At 36.8% G+C, this 11,556-nt stretch overlaps 1 protein-coding gene across 1 annotated transcript in view; it reads right to left on the bottom strand.

The window, feature by feature from the left end:
• Positions 1–11,556, bottom strand: part of FAM81B (family with sequence similarity 81, member B) — a 54,487-nt gene that overhangs the window by 22,258 nt on the left and 20,673 nt on the right. Inside the window, exon 3 of the mRNA XM_014543938.1 lies at positions 7,487–7,605. Within this exon, the coding sequence (XP_014399424.1) occupies positions 7,487–7,605 (119 nt within the window). The remainder of the gene's footprint in view (positions 1–7,486; positions 7,606–11,556) is intronic.

Raw genomic sequence — 11,556 nt, 5'->3', positions numbered from 1 at the left:
GTATAAATATATATACATACACACACACACACACACATACACTAGAGCCCCAAATTTGTGCATGGGTAGGGTCCCTAGGCCTGGCCGGCAATCAGGGCCGATCTGTGGGGCAACCGGCGGGGCAATCGAGGGGCCCCCTGCTGGCACCCACCTTGGCTGGCCTGGGGCCTGCGGGCTGGGGGCAGCTCCTGCATTGAGCATCTGCCCCCTGGTGTAAGTGCATGTTATAGCGACTGGTCGTTCCACTGGTCATTCCGCCATTTGGTTGATTTGCATATTAGGCTTTTATTATATAGGATATGTATACCTTCACTACAAGAGATATTTGTTTCTAAAAAATGTTATATAAAAAGCTATCATAGATTGGACTCAGACTTTTTATACCTATCCTTTCAACTTTAGATATTATTTATTGACCATGTGCCAAAACTTGAGGAAATAAGTAAGTTTATGTACTTGTTTATTCAAAAGTTTTTTTTTCCATAACCTGCTATTTTAAAATGTCAAGTTATATGACATTTACACTGTGTTCTGTTACTACATTTCCCACTGTTATTTAATCTTCATTCTACATTTAGATCCTGTGTCCACTGACAGTCTTTTTAAACCATGATTTCTTTCCTGAGATCCTTATATTGATTAATTCCTTGGTTGGCCAGATTTTGCCATCCAGATTTCAAAAGAAGGCCTTGGGAGTGTTGGAATCATCAAGTTCTCGAGTGCTTGAGAATGCCTATCTGTTCTCTTATCCTTGAAAGGTAACTTGATTAAGATAACATTACTGTGTTACTTTTTTCTTGTTGTTCAGAACATGATGGGTTTTGCTCCATTCTTTTCTGGCATTGGTTAAGGTGGAGAAATCCGAGGTGACTACGTTTTTTTCCTTGTTTCATGTGATCTGTTTTGTCAACCTAGATATCCAATGATTCTCTTTAACTTCAACAAAGAAATCTTGGTTTAGTTGTTCTTATGTTAATTTTTCCAGGGTTACAGTTTTTTTTATTTTATTTCGAGCTACAAATTCAAATCTCTTATATCCTTGAGTATTTTTCTTCTGAAGAATTTGTTTTGCTGCTTCCTCAGGAACTCCTATCAGGTAGGTGTGGAATGAATTTTACTTGTCTGCCATAAATATCATTTCTCTATAAGCATTTTTATATTGAAAACCATATTGTCTCTTTATTTTGTGTGGTGTGCTCATTCTTTTTTTTTTTTTTAATAACTCTATTACCTTTAGTTGTATTTGTTCTATTTTGGGACTTCTAAACTAGATTTAATCTTTGTAATATTTTAATTTTTTTTCACCTTATCCCTGAGTCATTAGTCTACCTATCTCCTTTTGTTATCTGATCATCTATTTTGGGGGAAACCCTTTTACCTCATATTTTTATCAAAGTAAAATATGCCTAAAGTTTAAAAGTCAGTAATAACTAACAGGCTAATAATTTTAGTGGTTCCTTGCTCTGCCTCTCAATCCTGCTCCCTAGAGGCAAGTGCCGCCTTTACTCCTAGTTTCAGAGGCTCCTGGGACAGCCAACTCCTAAACCTTTTTGGAATTCTGTGGTGTAAAACTAAGTCATTTTCAGCTTATCTCACAGCTTTAAAATTGGTTTTATTATGTCTCAGTTTTCACATTTCCATCGTTTTCGAGGTTCTAATATTTCTATGCTGATATCTCCAGTCTTTGTGAATTGATGTTTTAAAGAGAAAATCTTTTTACTATAGATTTATGGGGCTTTTGGAAAAAGCAAAATTACATATAACTGTTCAGTCTGCAATCTGTTATGTTTCTTTTGGTCTTAATTTCTTTGAAACCTTGAACTCTTCCTGTGTTTTTCTGGGTAATTCCTCTTATAAGACATATTCATCAGCCTTATGGTTTTTTTTAATCAATCTTTATTATCTATCTGCCTATCATCTATATATCATCGATGTTGTTGGTGGTGATTTTTTATGCACAGGCTAGATTCTTCCTAACTACCACTCTTACTTTTTATTTTATTTTTTTTAAAAAAAATATTTTATTGATTTTTTTACAGAGAGAAAGGGAGAGGGATAGAGAGTTAGAAACATTGATGAGAGAGAAACATCAATCAGCTGCCTCCTGCACACCCCCTACTGGGGATATGCCCGCAACCAAGGTACATGCTCTTGACCGGAATCGAACCTGGGACCCTTCAGTCTGCAGGCCGACTCTCTATCCACTGAACCAAACCGGTTAGAGCCACTTTTACTTTTTAAAATGATTCTGGCTACCTGCAGATTAGCAAGTATGTGGTTTGATGGAGAGCAGATGATATCCTCTATGCAGGATCATATCCTTTCCCTAGTCAGGTGTGTGTGTGGGCGGGCACATCTCCCCATTTTCTCCTCAAAAACCAGATCGTGTATCTCACAGCAGATCATTATCATAGATTCTGTGTTGTGACTCTAGCCTCCTCTCCTTCCTCATCCTGTTGCACTTCAGCCAGTTTCTCTCAGGTATAAATTGGAACGGAGGGAGGTATGTCCTAGATGATGAGTAGTGTGCTTACGTCTTCAGCTACACCTCCCCAGTGTTCTGTGTTGCTGACCTGAATCTCTATAGGGGCATCTCTTACCTCTCCTGTGAGCCACCCAAGCCCCTCAGTAGTGGTGCTCTATTCAAATAATTTGGCCTACACTTTTCAAGATTATGAGCCTTGTTTTGAAGGAAATCATCGTATTTAAGGTCTGAGGAGGACTTACAGTATTTGGTAAGTGTGCTCTGCTTGGGGTCATTGGTTGTGGCAACTTCCATACTATATTAAAGATGGAGATTTTGCTTTCCTTTTATTTTTAACTTGCATGGAGACATCTCAAGTGAGAAGAGTGGAGTAAACATACCTGTACTATCTTTAATTAGAAGTCCCCACTCTTTACCTTTGAAAAGTTGACAATATCCATAATATCGTTATTGTTTCTTCAAAGGGGGTGCCTTTTGCTTTCAATCTCACATAAACACAATTTGTCATTTTTTTAACATGTGGATTTGTCTTGGGATCCCAAGAAGTCAAAGGTGGCCGGAGGGTTGGCCTCCTCTGGCTGCTGCTGCAGAGGGTAAGTCAGAGCCATCCCTGCGGTGCCCTTACATGCTCGCCTTTTCCTCTTCCAGTAGGGAGTGTGCAGGAGGCAGCCAATCAATGATTCTCTCTCAGCATTGATGTTTCTATCTCTCTTTCCCTCCCCCTTCCTCTCTGAAATCAATAAAAATATATTTAAAAAATGGGCAAAGGACCTGAATAGATATTTATCCAACGACAACATACAAATGGTCAACAGGTACATGAAAAGATACTCAACATCACTAATCAGCAGGGAAATGAAAATCAAAACCATGATGAGATATCACCTCAAACCTGTTAGGATGGCTATTATATAAAATAAAGAGAGAGAAAAATGTTGTAGAGTAGATGGAGCAAAGGGAACCTTTGTACACTGTGGGCAGGAACATAAATTGGGACAGCCATTATAGAAAACAGTATGTAGGTTCCTCAAAAAAACTAAAAATAGATAACACCTAGCAATCCCTCTTTTGAATATATCCCCAAAGGAAATATATTCAGTACCTGGAAGACATATCTGTACTTTCATGTTCATTGTAGCAATATTCACAATAGCCAAGCTATGGAGACAGCCTAAGTGTCTGACGATGGATGAATGGAAAGAAATTGTGACACACACACACACACACACACACACACACACACACATACACACATACACACACACACACACACACACACACACACGAATATTTTCAGTCTCAAAAAAGAAGGAGATATTAGCAGTTGAAGTATGTATTGACCTGAAAGGCATTATGAGTAAAATATGCTAGATACGGAAAGACAAAAACTCCATGATCTCACTTATGTGTGAAATCTAAAGAAGTCAAATACACAGAGGCACAGAGTGGAACGTGGTTATCAGGGATGAAAGGTGGGAATAATGTGAAGATGTTGGTCAAAGTGTACAAAGTTTCAGTTAAGGGTGAATCAGTCTAGAGACCTATAGTCTACAGCAGGGGTCTTCAAACTACAGCCCGTGGGCCACATGCAAATACAAATATTGTATTTGTTCCCGTTTTGTTTTTTTACTTCAAAATAAGATATGTGCAGTGTGCATAGGAATTTGTTCATAGTTTTTTTTTTAAACTATAGTCTGGCCCTCCAACGGTCTGAGGGACAGTGAACTGGCCCCCTGTTTAAAAAGTTTAAGGACCCCTGGTCTACAGCATCATAACTATATAATCTATCTGTATAAAAGGCTAATATGCTAAGTGTCTGACCATCCGGGTAATGACGTCAAGCAGCAACACCTGGCTTCCTCTCCCTAGCCATGACTAGCCTCGGTGGAAACACTTTACACTTTAACCCAGTGGTTGTCAAACTGTGGCTCGCAAGCCACATGCAGCTCTTTGGCCCCTTGAGTGTGGCTCTTCCACAAAATACCACATGCGGGCGCCCACGTACAGTGCGATTGAAACTTTGTGGCCCATGCGCAGAAGTTGGTATTTTGTGGAAGAGCCACACTCAAGGGGTCAAAGAGCTGCATGTGGCTCGCGAGCCACAGTTTGTCGACCACTGCTTTAACCAAATGTCTGTGAAGCGTTTTACTGTGCCTCATCTCATTTGATCCTCACAGAAGTCCTAGAGTAGGTAGGTAGGAGACTCGGTGGAATCCTATTTTCTTTTCATTAGCTGGAAAACGGAGATTTAGAAAGCTTAGAAACTTGACCCGACTGAAAAGAAGTAAGAAATGGTGGACCTTAAAAATGACTTCAGGTCTTCTCACTGTGCAGAATATAGTCAAACACTGCTGCAGTTAAATGTTTTACCCTTTGTTCTCCCTGCTGATCTACAATAATAATGTGCTTCATGTTGATATTTACTGCTGTGTTGCTGACAATTACCTGACAAAGAAGTTGGAGTGCTTCACTGGGCTGGAAAAAGTTTACATCAGAAAGCAGGTCTAATTAAGCAAGTTTGTTTTATATCTATAAAAGGCTGAGTTAACACGTGCATGCACAATACATGTAAAGCTCTCGCTGGCGCCAATTGCACACGTGTGTTTCAATCTGTCACTGTCGATTGTGAATTTGGTTGACACTTCTATTATAGAGAAAGGGCGAATAGCGATATTAAAATATTTCTTCTAATTAATTTCCTTTCAATGTGTGTGAATTTGTGCACCGGGCCGCTAGAATTTAATATTGAAGAGTGGAAATATGCTAAGAGTAAATTTCAGTGGCTCTGTTCACAAAAAAAGGCACTATGTGAGAAGAAAGTTAATTAGCTTGACTGTAGTAATTATATTATGATGGATAAGTATATTATATCATCAGGTTGTACACCTCAAATATACACACTTTTTGTTTAAAAAAAAGAAACCCCAAAAGAATGAGCAAAGAAAGTTGTACATCTTCTCCTTGATATTATTTCATTCCTCTCTTGGCTTTAATTAAATCTGTTATTTTGTCTTGTATATAAGACAGTATTTACAAGAGTAAAATAAGAGATTTGTAAATAGTTTGCAGAAGGAAATAAATGGTTGGAGTGTCATCAGTACACCACCAAATGGAGCCAAATCCCAAGTTTCATTCAAAACAGATTTTTGGCATTTATCTTCTTTGCAAAATCATGGCACATCTAAGTAGAGTGTTTGTTGGTGTTTGTTTTATTATCTTGCTTCATAACTTACATAAAAATGATAAATTCTTTTGTCTGTATTAAATATATATAATAAAGTAGGAATTTAATATATTTAAAAAATATCCTATATAATAAAAGGCTAATATAAAAATTGTCCCCTCAACTGGGAGTTTGACCAGGAGTTCGACCAGGGGGTGGGGTCAGCTGGCCAATTGCCTGCGGTCCCTCCTCCTGGCTGGTCCCGCCCCTAATTGGGGTAGGCGGGCCAGATTCCACAAGTGCACACGTTCATGCACTGGGCCTTTAGTAAAATATATTTATACATAGTATAGTTAATGATATATGCATATATGTATGTATATATATAATGTATATATAATGTATATATACAATGTGTATATATAATGTGTACATATTGTCTGTCTGTCTATCTATCTGCAGGTATTATCCTGTAGATTCTGTTTCCCTAAAGTCTGTGTTGTGTTACCTGCCCTGAACTTTCATGGCTGGGGCTTAGTTTAGGCCCTTAACATTTTTTACCTTTTTTTGCTGCCATAGGCTTCCTTCTTCCTGTACCCCATCAATTAAGTTACACTAGAATGTCACTACAAATTATGCCATCCATTTACTTAAAATTTTCCCATGGCTATGTATAACCTTCTACATAAAGTTCAAACTCTTTAGCTTGGCCCATGAGGTCCCTCATCATCTAATTCTGAACCACTTCTCTAGCTTTATCTCCCAATCTCCCATCTCTTCCTAAATGCAAATCCCAAAATATCAGAACTAAAATACCCTTCTCACAGGTAGGCCCTTGAACATGTCAGAATAAGTCATCCTTGGTTCTTTTGAACCTATTATACCTGCTATGTGAAGTACCTTTCCCACCCTTCTTTGTCTAGCTGACCGCTACCCAAATCATTCACAACTCATCTCAAGTGTCACCTCCTCCAGGAAGCCTCCCGTGCACCCCAATCTAATTTGGATATTCCCAGAGCACCCAGGTTTTCATTATAGTGCTCACCTCATTACTTATATTTGTGGCTCTGTTTTCCCAAGTAGACTGTAAACAGCTATAGGAATGGGGACTGTGTTGCTGAATCCCTAACTCCTATCACACTGCCTGCCATATAAGTGCTTAATACATTTTTGTTGAGTTGGATGGAGAAGTTTGTCTTAGGTATTAATCACCTAATTCTTATTTGGTCATTAACACTTCAGAGTTATCAACAAGATGGAGGTAGGGGTAATCCAGGAGTGAGGAAAGAGGTGCTGGCAGAAGAAGTAGAGATGGGAAGGTGTTCATGGTCAGCCATTTTTGATGTTTCTACCAGAGTGGTCCTGCCATTGTAAATGCCTAAAGGTATTTACTGAATGTATACCATTAGTTCTTTTGATTTAGAAATCTCATACATGAGGTTCAAAATTGTATGCATTGGCAGTAGTTGCCTTTTGTTAGATTTTACATGTAATTCTTATATATTTTAAATGTTTAATGAGAATTTGATACCTTTGGGGATTTTATATGTGGTTATGAGGGTCTGTCTTTGGATGTTGGCATTTGGACACTGAGGGCTGTAAAGAAAAGAATTGAACTAGAAATTCGGTATAAGGGTGCTTTTATAGAAACTTTGGCTCTCACAGGAAGCATGAGGTTTTCAAATTCTATGACACACTTTTACAACTATCATCTCTAAGTTAAGCTTAATATAAAGACAGTACCTTGTTTGGGACCACATGGATCTTATTTGGGAATGAGAATTCAGTGGCCAAGAACTGACTGCTAAACATTAATTAGTTAATGTGCTACTTCTCACCTGGCTACTCTTCCTCGAAGGTCTCCAACTCCTTGAAGGTGTCTGCTGTTTAGCTCCTGTACTGTAAAATTAGTCCCTGTGGCCGCCTGGTCTCGGACTCTTATTTGTTCTTCTAAAATCTGCAAGTTTGAGTCAAAATTCCTATTAATTTCTCTTCACACATGATAAGAAAATATCATTTAAAGCAAAGGTTAAACAATTGAATGCATTTCCTAGTTAGGCTGATAGTGACAGTACAATGTCAGAGAGAAGCAATCCCTACTTTATCACAGGGAGGCAGCGATGGCTTGATTCCGGCTGATTGTTGCCAGGAGTGAATGATGGTTTCACAGTGTTTAAGCCAGAACTCCAGATTTTATGTTAAATCTCTCAGTGTTTAAATATTGACATGTTACTCAGACTCTGTCCTTAGTCATGTCTACATATGTCATGATGTTCTGAAGTGGAGGTCCCAAGAACAGAATTTTTGAAATTGTTTGCACTAATAATATAAATATTAATTTAATAATTGAAAAAATTTTGCTTTCCCATAGAAAATAAAATGATGCCACTTAAACAAATTCCAGTGTAAAGTCAGGATATATAAAATAATTTATATTTAGTCAGAAAACAGTGAGAGTATGGGACTTTGGAAAACAAATTTGTGGTGTGGAAAAGCATCTAAGTTTAGCTGCTGTGTATGACCAAGGCCTGAGCTATATTTAAACTTATATTTATGAATTTTCTGAGGAAAAGAAGACATTTTATAGCAAACAAATTATAGAAATTTCAAAGACCATATACAGAATCATAAGCTGGCAGATCAAGACAATTTGAGAGCAAATAAAGCTTTAATTAAAAACATAAAAGTGTCAAAAACACTAGCTAGAATTTTTTATTTTTTGGTTTTTATTTGTTTTTGCATGTGTGTAGATGTCTTAGTCTGGGTTGCTATACATATTAAAAATACCACAAGCGGGGTAGCTTATAAAAACAGAAATGTATTTCTCACAGTTCTTGAGGTTGAAGTCCAAGATCAGGGTGCCAGCATGGCCAGGTTCTGGTGAGAGCCCTCTTCTGGTTGCAGACTGCTATGTGGCATCTCTCTAATAAGGATACTGATCCCAATCACCAACATTCCACTCCCACAACCTAAGCAGGTCCCCAAGGCCCACCTCCTAATACCACCACATTGGACATTAGGATTTCAAAATATGAATTTGGGGGACACAAACATTCAGATCATAAGAGTAGGTGTTGTTATGCTTTGTTTTGGTCGAGAACAGTGATGAAAGGGAACTTGCCCTACTAAATTTTAAAATAAGGATAAGTAAATCAGTGTAGCTAAAGAGATATGTATAGCTAAATAGATAAATGTAATGAAGTCGCTGGTAAATTTAAGAAAGAAATAGGCTATACATGAGACTCACAAATCAGTGGGGAAGGAATTTCACAAATGGTATTGGCTCTCTGGTAACTTATTCAGAAAACAATCCATTTAGATCCTTATGTCATAACATCAATGTAGATTTTAGAAAAAATAGATTATAAATAAATAAAATGTTAAGCCATAAAAATGACAGATAATAGAGATTATTTCATCTTTGAATAAAGAAATTTCTATTTTTAAAAGTAATGAGAGCAACCACAAAACCAAATATTGGAATGTTTAAGTTTATAAAAAGCTTATGAAACATTATAAATATAATTAAGATAAAAACAACCAACTGGACAAACGTAACAGTCACTGCCGAAGGTTTCAGTGCTGTGCTACAATCAGCATGCACCTGTTGTGAGAGCCAACCACATTTACCTCTTCTCATCTTTGTGTTCAGTAACATACTGTTGGTATTCGAAATCAATCATAGTGAGAGTATTTACACCATGCAAACAGGCAAACACCACAAATCATATTTTTATCACCCAGAAAAAAATTGATTGCTGATTGTTAAACACTTACCAATGTACCACTGGTTATTATTCTTAATTAATAAAAAAGCACATCAAGTCAATAAGAATAAAAAAGCACTAACGTCTCCCCCAAATAAATCAACAGAGAAAATGCAAATAATTATGTCACTTTTAAGAAATGAAAAAATAATCTCATTTCTGTCCCATCATATTAGCAAAGATTGAAACAATAAATCTCAATGTTGGCATCAGCACAGCGAAGAAAGCACATTCATATAATGCTAATGGAAGTATAAATAATGATAAACTTTCTGGAAACCAACTTAAAAAAACGCATCAAAAGTTTTCACATCCCTTGATAATTCTATTTCTAAGAATATGTAGTATAGAAATAATCCAAATGCCGACACATATCTATGCATAAAGATATTTCAACATTAGGAGAATAGTTAGGCAAGTTGTGGTGTATGTAGCATGGAAAGAGCTTTTAATGACATATAAAAGAGTTTATGACATAATTTTATATTCAAGATTGTGCTTACAAAAGTATTCTCAGCTTCCTGAATGAAATGTCTGAAAGGGGGGAGATACATCTGAGTGTAGAGATTACAATTTGTTGCTGGAATTATGAGAATTTTTTCCCAGGTTTTAAATTTTTTCTGTTAAACTTTCAAAATAATTACAATGAACAAGTATTACTTTTGTAAGTTGGGGAAAAACACAATAAGGCAATGTTACACATAAAATTCTTTTCGTGAGTTAAAACTTTTAAATTAATTAAAAAACTTAAAATAAGTTCATTTTAAAACATAATTAGCTGGCAGGTTAAAAAAGTAACTTGATTTTAATACATTGTTTGTGGGTAGTTTTTATCGTGCGCTAACAGGTGGCTCTACTTCTTACAGTCAACGTAAAACGTATAAATACGTTTCTCGCATACAATTAAAAAGGAACAAGCAACTTAACTGTTGCAATTATGGTTAATTATAAAATTTTTCCATTCATTCTTAGATCTATCTTGCTGGCCAATTTGCAAATAGGCTGATCTGGTTAATGAGTTTAGATCTTTTAAAATACTTGAAGCCCTAACTGGTTTGGCTCAGTGGATAGAGCGTCAGCCTGTGGACTCAAGGGTCCCAGGTTCGATTCTGGTCAAGGGCATGTACCTTGGTTGCAGGCACATCCCCAGTAGGGAGTGTGCAGGAGGCAGCTGATCGATGTTTCTCTCTCATCGATGTTTCTAACTCTCTATCCCTCTCCCTTCCTCTCTGTAAAAAAATCAATAAAATATATATTAAAAAAATAAAATACTTGAAAAGCATTCATTCTTCTACAAAATGCTTATCACTTGATAGTTATTTACTAACGGTAGCCTAATAATTTCTTCATAATATTTTAAAAACATATTTTTATTGATTTTAGAGAGGAATGAAGAGGGAGAGAGGTAGAAACATAAAGGTGATGAGAGAGTCATTAATCTGCTGCCTCCTGCACACCCCCCACTGGGGATTGAGCCCACAACCTAGGAATGTACCCCGACCAGGAATCAAACTGAGACCTGGTTCATAGGTCGACGCTCAACCACTGAGCCATGAAGGCTGGGTTCTTCTTCATAATATTTTAACTAGTTTGTCTTCAGCCTTTAAAACATTTTCTAATTCAGTTTTCTGCACAATCAGACCAGTCCTCCTCGTTTTTCTTATATATGCCAAACCTTTAATAGGATTATAAATATTTTGAGATTTCATAATTTTTGGAAAATGTTTCAGCTTTGTCTTTTTTCAGAGCTAATCTAAAATGATTATTATAGAAAAAGAAGCTCTTAGCAAAACTTCTAGAGATCTGGGAGCATTTCTTCTCTTAATGTTAAGATTTTTTATTGGGGTATAGTTAATATGTATTAAAATGTACAAATCAAAGTGTACATATAAAGATAATTTGATGAATATAATTCATCAAATAATTTTGAGGAATATAATCAACTATGTAACAACTACTCAGATCATAGAATCTACACTAATAAAAGAGAAACATGGTAATTAGCGTACGACCGCTACCCTTCCCATTGGCTAATCAGCATATCCTTATGCAAATTAACTGTCAACCAAGATGGCGGCCGGCAGCCAGGCAGCTGGAAGCGAACATGAGGCTTCCTTGCTTCAGTGACTGCAGACTCCAAC

The sequence above is a fragment of the Myotis brandtii genome, unplaced genomic scaffold (genome assembly GCF_000412655.1).
Source record: "Myotis brandtii unplaced genomic scaffold, ASM41265v1 scaffold344, whole genome shotgun sequence".
NCBI classification, from domain to species: Eukaryota; Metazoa; Chordata; class Mammalia; order Chiroptera; family Vespertilionidae; genus Myotis; species Myotis brandtii.
The sequence above is the reverse complement of the archived record's forward strand: the minus strand, read 5'-3'. Positions and strand labels throughout refer to the sequence as shown.